At 46.6% G+C, this 14,404-nt stretch overlaps 1 protein-coding gene across 2 annotated transcripts in view; it reads left to right on the top strand.

Moving 5' to 3' along the window:
* Positions 1–14,404, top strand: part of ptch1 (patched 1) — a 53,002-nt gene that overhangs the window by 27,081 nt on the left and 11,517 nt on the right. For both annotated transcript variants that reach the window (XM_047592322.1, XM_047592321.1), the window contains exons 12-17: positions 746–871; positions 4,023–4,141; positions 5,458–6,136; positions 6,832–7,141; positions 8,977–9,119; positions 13,133–13,316. In XM_047592322.1, the coding sequence (XP_047448278.1) occupies positions 746–871; positions 4,023–4,141; positions 5,458–6,136; positions 6,832–7,141; positions 8,977–9,119; positions 13,133–13,316 (1,561 nt within the window). The remainder of the gene's footprint in view (positions 1–745; positions 872–4,022; positions 4,142–5,457; positions 6,137–6,831; positions 7,142–8,976; positions 9,120–13,132; positions 13,317–14,404) is intronic.

Below are 14,404 nucleotides of genomic sequence, written 5' to 3' on the forward strand. Positions count from 1 at the left end.
TCTGCAACGATAAGAAATCCTGTTTTTGTGTTAACTTTATTAAGTCGCTTGGTAAAATACTAAATTGGGCAATTATTATTAAATGACCACAAAAAAAACAACGCTTACTTGTTTTTTTCTGCCGCCTCATACGGGTATGTGTGTGTTTGTGTGTGTTAGTGTGTGGAACGCGGTAACTTTTCATCTGCAGACGGTGAAAACACAGGCATGTATTTGCTTGTTTTTGTTTTCCCCTGCCTCCCTCTCCCTCCTGGCCCTCGCCTTCCCTCATCCCCCAGCTTCCTTTGTGTGGCTGAGATGAAAACTAAACAGAGCTGAACCTGATCTCTCCTGTCTGACACACACACACACACACACACATACACACACACATGCGATCCCACAGACACACACAGAGATGCGCACGCCTGCAGACACTCCCTGTGTGGTCTTGCACGTCCTCAAGTCTTCCCACCCGCCGAACCTTCCAGGCTCGCGTTTACTTGCGAGGTTGAAAAAGTTGTTTAGCCGCGGAGACTTTTGCTAAACGCCTGGCTGTTTTCCTCCGCGCTTCAAACGTCGACAGGTCCCGGGTGGATTATCCAAGCACTTCAGGGCTTCAAGAAATATCGCAATCACTGTCAGTCATATCAGTATTACGATAATTGAACATAATCTCAAGTATTACACGTTTCCCCCTCTGGCTACAGTCTGATCAGAAGAGTCACTGCTTCTCCTTTCATCTGTCTCTCTGTGTGTCTGTCAGGACCGTACGGGGGAGTGTCTGAAGAGGACCGGGGCCAGCGTGGCTCTCACCTCTATCAGCAACGTCACGGCATTCTTCATGGCGGCCCTCATCCCCATCCCGGCGCTCAGAGCCTTCTCCCTGCAGGTATGCCGAGTTTCTGGTTGCGTGGGAGCCACTCTCTCCGTCTCCCTCAGTAATAATCCTCACATTTCTCCAGACTGTTGTTTTTATTGATTTCATTCATCAAGTCCAAGTTGTGTGTCTGTCAGCCCGTGTGTGTATAAGAGGAGGAGGAGTGCGTGTTTTGTTAAATCCTTCCCCGCTCTCCTCCCTTCTTCTTTGAGGCTGTGTAGCGGTGGGCCCGGTGTCTGCCCGGATTGTGGCTGAGGTCCATGTAACTGAATCCACCTCCGCATGTGTGTGTTTGTGTGTGTGTGTGTATGTGTGTGTGTGTGCGTGTGCACATCCTCGCGGTCATGTGTGGAGAGTTGTAGTATCTGTGTGGGAGGTTTGAAAAGCAAAACGGCCTGGTAGTTTGTGTCTGTGCGTGTGTGTGTGTGCGTGTGTGTAAAGGTTGGTGGATACGAGTGGGAGCGGAGGGGAGGGGGGGTTCTGACCCCTCCAGCATCTGTCAGTAATTACAGACGTCACCAGAACGGTGAAAACTAGAACAGAAAGCGGCATCCGGCAAAATGCCTCCCAACGCTCGCTCAGTTCGCGAGGCACCGCGATACGAACTGTTTAGAGAAAAGGTTACGCTAATATTTTGATGGCTGTTGCGTGAGTCTTTGCAGAACGAGCAGAAAGAAAAGGACAAAGAAAACAGAACGTAAATAGAGAGTTCAACTGCAAAGGACAGTTTAAATAATGCATAAAGTAAAAATAAAAAAAAGGAGTTGTTTTAAATAGAAACATGTACATTTACACCGATCAGCCACAACATTAAAACCTTGTGACAATTCAGTCTTCTGCTGGGAAACGTTTGAAACTGGCATTCATGAGGTTGTTACGTAGACATGTACCGCCCACCCAGAGCAGGCCTGAACACCCCCGCCCCGTAGCAATGACACTCCTTGATGGCAGCAGCCGTCCCCAGCAGGATGCAGCCTGACACACATACAAAAATGGTTTAGGAACAACTAAAAAAACAAAACATGAAATATAGCCCAAGGTGATGACCCACAGATGCCCCTCCCCTCAACCCATAGCACCCAAAGGCCCCCCATTAAAAACGTCATGTTGCCCGACACCACAGGACGCTCTCAGAAGACCCATGTCCAAAACTGTATCAAAGGGACAAGGGAGACCTACACAATGTTAGCCAGGTGGTCATAATGTTATGCTTGATCGGTGTACGCAACCTCATTGGAATTGGTTTCCCATTTTCTTACTTTAGTTCATCCATAATCCAAGCAGAGCTACTAGATCCAACACATCTGAGCATACAGAGATGAGACCAACTTAAGTTGTTTTAGAAGCACAACAGCAGGAAGGTGGTCATAATGTTATGCCTGGTCGGTGAATAAGCCAGTGGGGTAAGAAAATGTGTAATATAATATAATAGAAAACTTGAATAGAAATGAGTAAGAGCTGCAAAAAAAAGACGAAAACTCATCGTATTGACTAATAAGCCCTTTTAGATTGTACTGGAAGTACGAACATGATTGCGGTTGAGCAAAAATAATGACATGCCCTCCTATCTTTCTCACACACACACACGCACGCACACACACACACCCTCACTGTGAGGTAAGATGTCGCCACGTTGAGTACGATATTAGCATGTGTGGATGGATGGCTTTAGTACAGCGAGTCTGTCAAACATGATCCATTTACCCCATGGGTCTAATCCATGCAGACTCGCCGGAGAAAGGCACACGAACATACACATACCACGAATGCTTTACACTTCGTGGTTTTGTCCGGGGCGAACTTCACGGACCGGGCTCGTCGTGATGATACCCATCTCTTACTGTAGAACACACACATGCACGCACCGAAATTGGAGATATGTGTTGCGTTGTACGTGTGCGTCTCTTTATCAGCATTAAAAACTTCCTGTTGGTTCATCTCTTTGTCTCCTTTCTCCGCTATGCCTCACATTCGCTTCCTTTCCATCAGTAGGAACGAAGAAAAACAAAAAGAGGAATCTTGCTCTGATAACGGCAGGAAAACACGCAGAGGAACACACACATTTGCAGAGGACAGATGTGATGATAAATATTCCCGCTCTGAGGTCAGCTAGCGGTCATCCTGTGTGTGTGTGTGTGTGTGTGTGTGTGTGTGTGTGTGTGTGAGAGTGTGTGTTAGTGGAGTCATATTGTATCTGTCTGGATGTTAGCGGGCCAATTGAGAATTAATTGTTCCAGGATACTTACAGAGGTTTTCTTCGGACTCCGTCCCTGTTTCTTTGACGTTATTGCTCTCTCGTTGAGTGAGCTGAGGAATGAAGGGGGGCGAGGATGAGTGTGTGTGTCTGGTTGGTGTTAAGGTGTGGTTGAAGTAGGAGGCTGTACAGTTTTTTTTTTAAGTTGGCAGTAGATGTGTGTGTTTATGTGCATTTTTTCTGTGCGAGTGTGTAAGGGGTGTGTGTTGTCTGTACAGCCGCAGCGCCTGCTCATCACCTCAGGCCCCGTGGGCCTCTGGCTCCTTGGGTGGTCTGGGACACACACACACACACACACACACACACACACACTCACACACGGGATAGTGTGTGTGTTTGTGTGTGTGTGTGTGTAGCGGTCTGGCAACTACGCAATATCCAGATTGTACTCTGGGCAGGGCCCCAACCTAACCCCAACCCCCACCCTCAGCTCCAGTGCACCACCTTCAAATACTTAACCACAACATTGTACTGGCTTCTATTAGACATACACACATGCCTCGTTTTTTCCCCCTCCTTTTCTTTCTCTCTGCACACTCAAGTGTTTCTGTCTTGAAAGGAACTGAAAATGTGTTGAAAGGCAGTTTTTTCTTGACATTAACTTACTGAGATTGTGTTGTTTTAACGCGTGTTCGAGATATTCCACTGTTTTCGTTAAGAGACGACGGCCGTTTGAGGCTCTGCGACTGTTCGCAGACGACCTCGTTGCTTGCGCCGAGAGATATTTGTCGAGAAATGCGTCTTTCATCACGTGTCTACGCCAGGACTTGGGGTTTCGTCTCTGTTTTCTCGCGATTTTAATCTCGTCTACCTCCTGAAGCCCCAGACTTGATCCCACCAAAGTGTCATCAACCAATCAGATTTTTTATTTTTTTTGGTAAAACAAAGATTTCCGTGCTTCTTTTTCAGGCTGCGGTGGTGGTGGTGTTTAACTTCGCCATGGTGCTGCTCATCTTCCCCGCCATCCTCAGCATGGACCTCTACAGACGAGAAGACAGACGTTTTGACATTTTCTGCTGCTTCTACAGGTGTGAACACAAAACGCGCATACACCCAAAGGCCTTCTTTTATTAATGATCAAAGTTATTGCTTTCCTGTTTTCCTTTCATGTTTCCCTCATATTTGACGATGAATAACTGCAACGCTCGGTTATCTCAGAGATATCTTCACCTTAATCGCCCACGGTCAAAACCTAATTACTGCTCAAGTCGTCTCTCTCTGTCTGAGCGCTCGCTTGTTTGACTGTGCGTTTATCCGTCACGGTCTTTATTAAACTTTGCCAGTCTGCCTGCCAGCCTGGGCATGCTTGTTGGCTCGGGGATCGTACAGATGTGTACACACACTATTAAATTTCACGGCTTCATGTTATGTGCTCTTTGCGAGAGAGATGGAACATCTACCCTAACGTAAGACTCAGAAGTCATTTTAATCAGAAACATAATAGACTTTATTGTTTCTACATACAAGGAATTTGCCGTGGTGTTTTGCTGCATGGAAAAAAATGTAATAAAATCGTAAACATATACACATTCAAATACACAGAAAAAATATATATATATGTACAGTAGGGCCGGGTGGTATGACCAAAAAATTACATCACGGTATACTCTGCTGGTTGAGAGATGAATTAATGTAGTATTTTAACTAAGGATAAACTATTCTACTGTGATGATAGGTAAATGTTGCAGAATAATCCCACACTAGTACTACAACAGGTTTGCATGGCCCCCTGTTAGCACTGCCTGCTGATGTGGAAATCCGACGACATTTATAGCTCGGAGATAAATAAATGAATAAATAAATAAGTAAAATGTTATGAAGATGAGATGACGACGAAACAGGGACAATTACGGTTTCATTCATTTTGACATATTTATTCATATTTAAACACATTTAAACTGCTGTGTCTGCAACGTCAATAGCACCTCAATAGCAGCGCGACAGGCTACCGTAATAATTGTAGTTTGCGCGCAACATTTTTTTTCCTCATTCGTGAAAAAAAAACTAAAATTGGGGACACTTTCAGGGGCAGTTGTAGCTGGGGGACAAGTCATCCAAAACGGGACCGTCCCCAGTAATTAGGGATGTCTGGTCACCCTACCTTTCCATCTTCACCACACATCTCAGTGATGGAGTCGCACCATGCGCGTTTAGAAGCGCTACATTGAAAATGGTCCGGTCTGAAACAGTGTCTCACAGCTCAGTCTTCCAAAACGCTGTGTAATTAAATACACCAGTGTGCCGGTGTATTATATATTCATATCATATGAGATCAAATATTCTCTCTGTGTGTTCTCTTTCCCTGGGGTGGGTTGTTTGACTTCTTTCTTCCGTATCTCCGCAGCCCGTGTGCCAATCGCGTGATCCAGATCGAGCCCCAGGCGTACCTGGACGGGGCGGACGGCAGCCGCTACAGCCCTCCCCCGTCCTATCGCACCCCTCCTCCCTCATATCAGACGCCTCCCCCGAGCTACAGCAGCCCCCCTCCTTCGTACAGCAGCCACGGCTTCGCCCAGCAGACCCAGATCACCATGCAGTCCACGGTGCAGCTAAGGACAGAGTATGACCCCCGCACTCAGGCCTTCTACACCACGGCCGAGCCCAGGTCCCAGATCTCGGTGCAGCCCATGAACCCAGCTCCGACTAGAAGCAACCCCAACAATGACTATTACAACAACAATGCAAGCAGCAGCAGCGGCAGCAGTGCTCACGGCAACGTCAGCAACAACAACAGCGGGGGCCGAAGTAACGGTGGATCCCGAGGTTCTGCCAGCTTCGCCCATCACCGTCCGGCTCCTCCTCCTTCCGTACCGACTCCGAGCGCGAGCTCCGTTCCTCAGGGTGACGCAGCTTCATCGACTAGCCAGACTCCCGAAAACAACAGCTCCACGCGGGACCTGCTGTCCCAGATCGGAGAAGCCTCGCTGGGCCTGCGCTGCCTCGAGCCCCCCTGCTCCCACTGGACCCTAGCCTCCTTCGCGGAGAAGCACTACGCTCCATTCCTTCTGCAGCCCACCACCAAGGCGAGTTCAGCTTCTCTGTGTGTGTGTGTGTTTGTAGAAAAGGCAGACAGCGAAAAAGTGTGTGAGGGTGGGGGAGGGGAGGGGGGAGAGCTACTGTGTGGGTTTTGAGTGTGTGTTCTGACTCACCTTGGTGTTAATTTGAATGGGAAGTTTAGTCACCGGGGTGAATGGAGACCGAAGCTGGGGTGGAGGTTGTGTTTTTGTCCTATCTGAGTCACATATGGTCTGACCTCATTCTCCTGGGTGGCCACTCTCCTCAAATCCTTCCAGAACTGAAATCATCTGGTGTCCTGTACTTGACACTGGAAGCAAATGTTCCTCAATTTCATGACACTGTTAAAGGTTTCTCCATAGTGTAAATTGCTTCCTGCGCCCCTGTGATGCCTTAGTCGTTCGCCTTATTGGTGAAGGTCTTAAAGGGAAGTTTTTTTTGTGTGTTTTTTTTTTTACAAATGTACAATTTTTGTACAAGCAGTGTAGATAAACTAGTAGACGGTTTATTAGGGGAAAAAAATATGAACAGATTTCAAGTAAAAGTGTAGTTGGCTTCTTGTGTTTATTGGCATGTCAGAGATCTTTCTCTCAAAGCAATTCAAAGTAAGTTATTCCTCCTGTGAATCTTTTGTGGCTGCCAAAATCCAACCCTCTTCTGTCAGAGTGTAGCGAACTGACCGTGTTCGTTCCTCCGATTCCAGGTGATCGTGATCGTGCTGTTCCTCTGCCTGTTGGGAGTCAGCTTATACGGGACCACCCAGGTGAGGGACGGCCTGGAGCTGACGGACATCGTGCCCAGGGAGACCAGCGAGTATGACTTCATCGGCGCCCAGTTCAAGTTCTTCTCCTTCTACAACATGTACGTGGTGACGCAGCGGGGCGACTACGCCCAGAACCAGCCCTTGCTCCACCAGCTGCACCAGAGGTTCCACACTGTCCGCTACGTGCTGAAGGAGGACAACGGACAGTTGCCCCGCATGTGGCTCCACTACTTCAGGGATTGGCTGCAAGGTACAACCAAACTAGAACCAAACTGATCAAGAGTCGCGTGTTACGCTTTTTGGTTTATACCTCACTGGATGGTTTCGACCATGGGTCTTCAACAGGGACCCCTTGGGGGTCAGCGGAGGTACTGCAGGGGAGGGAGGGTCGCAAAATCTTTGGTTGATAAGACATTTTGTTATGTATTTTTTTAATTTTCCCCCACAAATTTAAATGCACCTTAACATGAATCCAACATATTTTATTAAAAAGATAAATGGAGGTTATCTTTCAGTCAGCGCTTCACTTATTCAGCGATACAGGAGCTGTACCACATGTCAGTCTAAGCTTCTTCCACACAGTAGGCCCCGCCCCTATCGCTGCTGAGCCAATCACAAGGCCGCATATTACACATTGACTCCATCAGGTTCCCCACAATTGGCCGAGAGCCTATTCAGCCCCCAGGTGAAATCACAGCACGCACGCTGATATGTTTCTGTCAGGTATGTTTAGGTTTACGGCAGTTGGCCACCCTGCTGTTGCACATGTTTATTAATTAATTAATGTTTGAACCTGCGTATTATTTGAATAGCTTAATACTGAATGCGAAATGATAATAATGATGTATATTTATAAGTGGCGCTAGGCCGAGTTTAATATAGTACACATACAGTAGGTAAGGGTCCCTGTTTAATCTCTCCATCAGTTTCCGCGTCCTTGGCCTGAAAAACGTTGAAGAACGCTGGTTTAGACGTATAATTTGGTTTCTGTTGAAACCATTTTGAGATCATCATTTTCTGTGTTTTGACACCACGCTGCAGAAATCAAGATGTTAGGCAGGAGCTCAGAAATAGGAGGAACTGCAAAATGGACACTGGTTGTAGCTGATTAAAGTCACTTATGTCTTCCGTAAGTGGGCCTGATGGACTTGGATGAAGTGAAAGGCCATGTTATTAAACTTGGCCTTAGGCAACGCACACTATGTCAGAAGTTCTGGCGGCGAGCTGCAGTTGATGTTGGCGGTGAATATTGTCACTCAAACACACTTATCTATCCCACGCTTGTGTTGCCCGTGCTAGTTTTTGACATGCCTTGTTAAAATGTATTTCCCAAAAGTCTTCAGATTCATTTTGCGTGATGGCAGGACGGGGAGGGTTGCTGGATTTACATCAAAATGTCCAAGCGTCAGTGAAAAAAAAAAAAAAAAAGAATAATACCCTTCATGTGTCAACCCAATCCAAGAATGGCTTCATCTTCGGCGTGGAAACTCGCTCCCCGACTTGCTCTTAACGATAAAACACATTGTGAGAGTCTGTGTGCGAGCTGGCCGGGAACCACACAGAGAGTTTGTGTGTGGGTGAGGGAGAGGGAGAACTGTGTCTGATATTGCTCTCTGCAATGGTGGGACAAATTGGAGCCAGACAGGCCAAGGAACGAGACCCAAAACAACATCTCCCACAGACGGACCACAGCATGGGCCTTGGGGGAGAGCCGAGAGGAGGGGAGTGATACACATATGGATCAGAGCATAGTATAGTAAAGGAGGCACATGTTACTGATAAGAGTCCCTAACGATCGCTGCGAATTAAAAGCAGCAGATTCTGGGCTTTTGAAGTCGCGCTTTTGGTGGTTTGAGAATGGAACCGAGTTATATTAAATCAATGAAGCTTATTATAGGGTTAGGTTTAGGTTGCAGTGTTGTGTTTTCTTCCTCTTTCACCGCGCCGGGTCATTATGTGTTGGTGTTTTCCTGTGAACCGTTCTTTTGTAATTGAGTCGCGGAGGGAAGAATGAAGATAACAGGGCATGTAACCTTTTTAAACATCCACATCTAACCGATCTCTCTTGTTGTGGTTTTCCTGCAGGCCTCCAGCAGGCATTTGACAAGGACTGGGAGGCCGGCCGCATCACCCTCAACAGCTACAGGAATGGCTCTGATGATGGCGTCCTGGCGTACAAGCTTTTGGTGCAGACGGGACGCAGGGAAAAGCCCATCAACTTCAATCTGGTGTGTTTCTGATTTAATAATGTCAGTTGTCACCATCATTATAACCGTATCAAAGGACACATACACAGAAGTGGTTTATGGTGTAGACTGTGTTTAATGGATCTTAAAGTTCATCTGTCCCCTTCTATGTGGGTCTTGTTTTGTGTGATTGGGTCTCGAAGAGCCACACCCGCCTTAAAGCGGTCTCTCTTTCCAGATTTTTCTTTCTTTCTTTCTTTCTTTCTCTCTTTCTCTCTGTCTCTATTCATCTTCGGTCTGTGATGACTTTACCGAGCCCAGGAATTTAAAGCTCTCACTGGAGCTGCAGCCTGCCTCTGAAAAACCCATTAACTCTTCATTTAAACCATTTGTCAGTGTGTGTGCGTACGTGCATGCGTGTGTGCGTGTTGCGCATGCTTCCAGGGCCTTGACAGGGAGTTTAGCATCATGCCACAGTTCATTGGAAAGGCCAAAAGAAATTGGTGCAGAGAAACTCCGGTATATGTAAAGGGCGCGTAAATGATTACACCGGGGGCTGCAGCCTTGTGGAAATGGGAATTTCCTAAATGAACTAAATTTTTATTTTTTCACAACATGCATTCAGTGCATACTTTGAGAAATGGTTCAGATGATTTAGAGGGCATTACCGTGCAGCTGAATGAGTTCAATCTTCAGCGCACGCTAGTACGTTAAAGAGATGTTTATTTGTCGCATTGAAATGCCAGAGCTGCTGAAAGCAGTGTGAAATAGGCAACCAATTATATGTCAGAATGTTTGAAAGCGCTTCAAGTTCAAGCTCAGTTCAGTGTTCCGTGCCATCAAGTTAAAAACGAGTGCATTATGTGATCTGTATTCCAGAAAAATGTTGCATAACATGAACAGGAATTGCCTTAAAGACCGTTGTCGTACACTGAGGCTTGGACGTTTGTGCGCACGAGTTCGGGAAAGACAGCGCTTTGCTGTCCAGCAGTTTGAGCGGAAAAAGGCACGCAGATTTCATCACTAGTGCTGGCAGGCGCACAATAAGTGCATGACATTGTGTTTCCGAAACACTGACATTGCAGCTCAGCTGAAGAAAAAGAAAAATAGTACTTTTCTTAATTATCTGACAATCTCCAATTCAGCTGTCGGGGGTGAGCCAATGTGGCACCGGAGGAGTGTTTGACATCCAACAATGACTCAAGTCAAGCTAGTGAGCAGCTTAGGACTCAGACGGAGGTCCAGAAAGGAAGTGGAAGATCAAATCGAGTCTCTTATATGTCAGCAGAAAGATTCCAACCAGCTGATAATGAGTGAACGGGAGGTGTGGGGGCAAGAGGAAATGAGGGAAAAGATCGAGTTTGTGGAGCGGGGGAAATCCGCTCAGCTCTGGGCTTTGCAAGCTTTTTTTATTCTATAAGCTTTTTTTTTTAAATTTCATTTTTTAGTTTAGTACCACCTCTAAAACACAATATAACGTGGATGCATGGCTGCATTCTTTGGCAGGAAAAAAAAAAGCAAAAACAAAAGATAAGAAACTGGAGAAATATAAAAACAAAATTCTTGGCCCGGGAAAACAAGCCATGTCCTTTTCAACACCGAGATCACTTCCATCAAGTATAATTAACTCTGACATATAGCTCTGCTGTATCTTCTGTTTATTTATATTTATAATCCATGTGAATCTGGATTCAGGTCGTGCATGTCTGCAGATGTGTATGACGAACCGCACCCCCTCCCACTTTAATCTCGGCTGTTTGTTTTGGCTTTTGTCTTATCCAATGAACTCCATCACTGCGGCCGCACGGTGCTCTTCCCGTCCCTTTTTTGCTAGCTGACAGGAAGCAGAGGCAGGCCCGGTGTGCGGCCCTGTGACATCACTTCCTCTGCCTGTGAGGGAATTGTACTTGCCGTGAGGCGTGGGGGCCGCCAGCAGAGCTGCCTGGGCTTCCCGTGACAGCTTGAAGACATACAGTTGTTGCGTATCCCGCTGTTAAATTCAATCCAGATCCTCTGGAATCCTGCTCCACCCCCCACCCCACCCTCCCCGGCTCTCCTTCACTAACTCCTGCTCACACTACCACTCTCTCGCCTCTCTGTCTCTTCCTCCCTCCTTTTCTTTTTCCCTCCCCCCTGCGCTCCACCGCTGTGTCCTCTTTCAATGAGTGGGGCTGAAAGACGTGGTTTCTTTGAGGAAGCCCTGCGCGTGCGTTTGTATGTTTTGAATGTGTCTTCTGCCTTTGTGTGTCTTAAAGCAGCACTCAAAGCAGTAGCTGTTTTTTTGTTTTTTTTTTGTTTTTTTTTTTTTGTTTTGTTGCGCCTGAAAATGAGATCCAGATCTTTTCCGACCCCGGCGAATTGCAGTGCTAGATGTTTTAATCTGATACGCCGCTCTCTGGATCCGTCCGTCTGTCTCTGCTGGCGTGCCTCTTGGGTGGGTGACCGTTCGCAGTGGAAAGATAAAGCTTTGGTGTGAGAATACAGAAGGAGGTGAAAATGGAGAGGAGGAGGAGGAGGTGGAAAGTTGGAGTCCTAAGAAAGGCCAGGCTCGTGCTATCAAGAGCTCTTTTCTCCTTAGGGCCCGGTTGGTCTGTGGCGCCAGGCATTCTGGGTACCCATAAGGGTCAGGAGAACCAAGTGTGAGCAACATTTGTACAGATGTTGTGTTATTTTTATAGCTCTACTCCATTTGCTGGGTGGCATTTCCTTCAGTGTTAACAACCAGGTTAACTGCACACAGACGCGCTCGGGGGACTCCAGCCAATTTTTTTATTGTTACGCTAACTCAAGCAATTTTTTTTCTCCCATCCCCCCCACCCCCCCCACCTAAAAAAAAAAAAAAAAAAAAAAAAAACACTCCTTTCTTCATCTACCTAACCCCATGAGTCCTGCTTAACCCCCCGAAACTCTCCCTGCCTCCGTGAAAGAGGGATTTATGGTTCCTAGAAGGGAGAGTGGCAGAGCGGTGGAGTAATGGTTTTACCTCTCAGGAGGTAGCAATGCTAGGCTACACTCCCCTGCCTCCACATGGGAGGCCGAAAAGTAACAGCCATTCGTGTCTGGCTACCGACCGCAGCTGTCGGAGCTCGGGGAACAATGGAACAATCTGCTGAATGACTGAAGTTTGGTCAGCGGTGGGAGGATGTTGAGTCTTTAGCCCTAGACCTTACAAATTCAGACATGTTAGTATAAGGAAAGCCAAGGTGCTGAATGTACAAATGGAAAAATGCAAATGGTATTTGTAGAGATAATACAGTTGTTACAACCTCGTTTTGGTGTCAGTGAAGTTGCCTCAGCAACAATATTTAAATGCATCCAGCAGATCAGAAACTAAGTTCCATATTCCAAATAACAGCCCACACAACTCCCAAAATGTCAAATTGCTCAGTTGCCTTTCTCCTGTAATAAATCTGAACTTAAGACAACTTATAGGCATCGGCAGCAGCTGCTTCTTGACAGGCGAGTGCTGCAAGGCTTCCTTCGAGAAATTTATTCTGAGTGGTCAGGACGTTGGGCCCAAGGTTGGCCAGCCAATATCTACTGTATGTAAAGGGAGAAGCTGATTCAACATTTTCCATGTTTTAATGTGGCATGATAATTCTGGGAAGCTGTGATCAGAAGTACGGGAATTTTCAGAAAGGCAACCAGTGTTGGACTTGTTGATTTTTCTTTGGTTGGAAAGAGAGAGCGGCGAGAGGGAGAGGGGGTGAGGCTAATATTTGAGTCATATTTTGAAAGCTGCTTCGTTCTTTTGCGCTCATGCGTGCGTATAAATAAGCACTTCTGCGGTCAGCTCACCTGTAGAATGTTATGGTTGAAGGTGCCTCCTTTCCACAATGCCTCGACGCGTCCAGTGTACGCAGCCGCAATCTCCTTTTTTTTTTCTTTCCATTTGCTAATGGTTCCACTTTCAAATTTTAGAAGTTTGGTTTAACCCAACACAGTTTATACAAGAAAAAGCAGCATGTGTCTTGAGAGTTTTAACTGATGACTTAATTGTCAGTGTTGTTAATTATTGCCGCCATTAATCTTCATTCTTTCTTGGTGTTTTGCAGCTGACTCGTCACAGACTTGTGGATGCAGATGGGATCATCAACCCTGGAGCTTTTTACATCTACCTAACAGCCTGGGTCAGCAATGATCCCGTGGCGTATGCCGCCTCGCAGGCCAACATTCGACCGCACCCTCCCGAGTGGCTCCATGACCGTACCGACTCCATGCCCGAGACACGCCTCAGCAGTAAGTCGGCATGCCATAAGTCCACAAGTTATCCTACTTTCGGGGCAGGATTATCTTATAGTTTATGAAGCTAGGTCCATCGAATTGTTGAAATGTCGAAGTTCATAACGGCTACGGTCTGACAAATTGCACGTTTCTGTACACTGAAATTTCAAGCTCTACTTTTTTTTTTTGGTCTCGGCTGCTACATGTGAGCAGTGTTTACCTCTTGTGGTTTGAGTTATTGCTCCTCGTCTGCCTCTTAGCTCTAAGTGAGGTTGTGGACTTTACTGTACCACTGTGGCGTGTGTGCGTTTGCGCATGTGTGAGCTCAGGTTGCAAACCTAAGGACCAAGACACAACTCAGTGTTGTTCTTCTAATAGTGCCTGTGGTGAAGGCTATAATCCTGACTATGCCCAGGCATTACACACACATACACACACATATATTATTAAAACTCAGTGACCCCAAACACAACACACACCCTGTTCTCATTTCCCTACCACACACACAGACTGTAAGTCACATAAAAACTATAGCGATGTTGTTATTTGATTTTAGCCTGTGATTTGGTACATTTCAGGAAGTGCTCCACGGGGGAGGAAAATGATTGGATAACGAGGCGAGATTGGGTTTGGGTCAGTAACACAACTGGTTAACAAGCAGGAAGCCCTTGCTTGGGGGGTGGGGGGGAGGGGGCGGCGGGGGTGGAGACTGTGATTGGTAAAGCAGAGTGAAGTGCTTTGCTACGTGGGAGCCCCCTGGAGCAGATCTGTTTTGGCCAAAAGCCAACTGGTGGTCCTACAGAAATTTATAGTTGAGATTATAATAAGTCATACCATGTTAACAAGTGCTCCCGTCTGAGCCTGCTGTCATTGTGGAATACACACACTCGCGCTAACACCACACATCCAGGACACACGTGTATTTTTATGAGAGAAAAAAAAAAAAAAAAGCCAATCGCCAAGATGTGCAACAGTTTTTTTTTGTGACGTTGCCACTCGAGTTGCACCGAATTTCCAAATGCATGCAGCGTTTAGTCACCACCGACTATTACTTCATAGCGGAGTGACGCGCAGGTATACGTGTTCATGCATCTGTATTATGC

The sequence above is a fragment of the Mugil cephalus genome, chromosome 8, assembly GCF_022458985.1.
Source record: "Mugil cephalus isolate CIBA_MC_2020 chromosome 8, CIBA_Mcephalus_1.1, whole genome shotgun sequence".
NCBI lineage: Eukaryota > Metazoa > Chordata > Actinopteri > Mugiliformes > Mugilidae > Mugil > Mugil cephalus.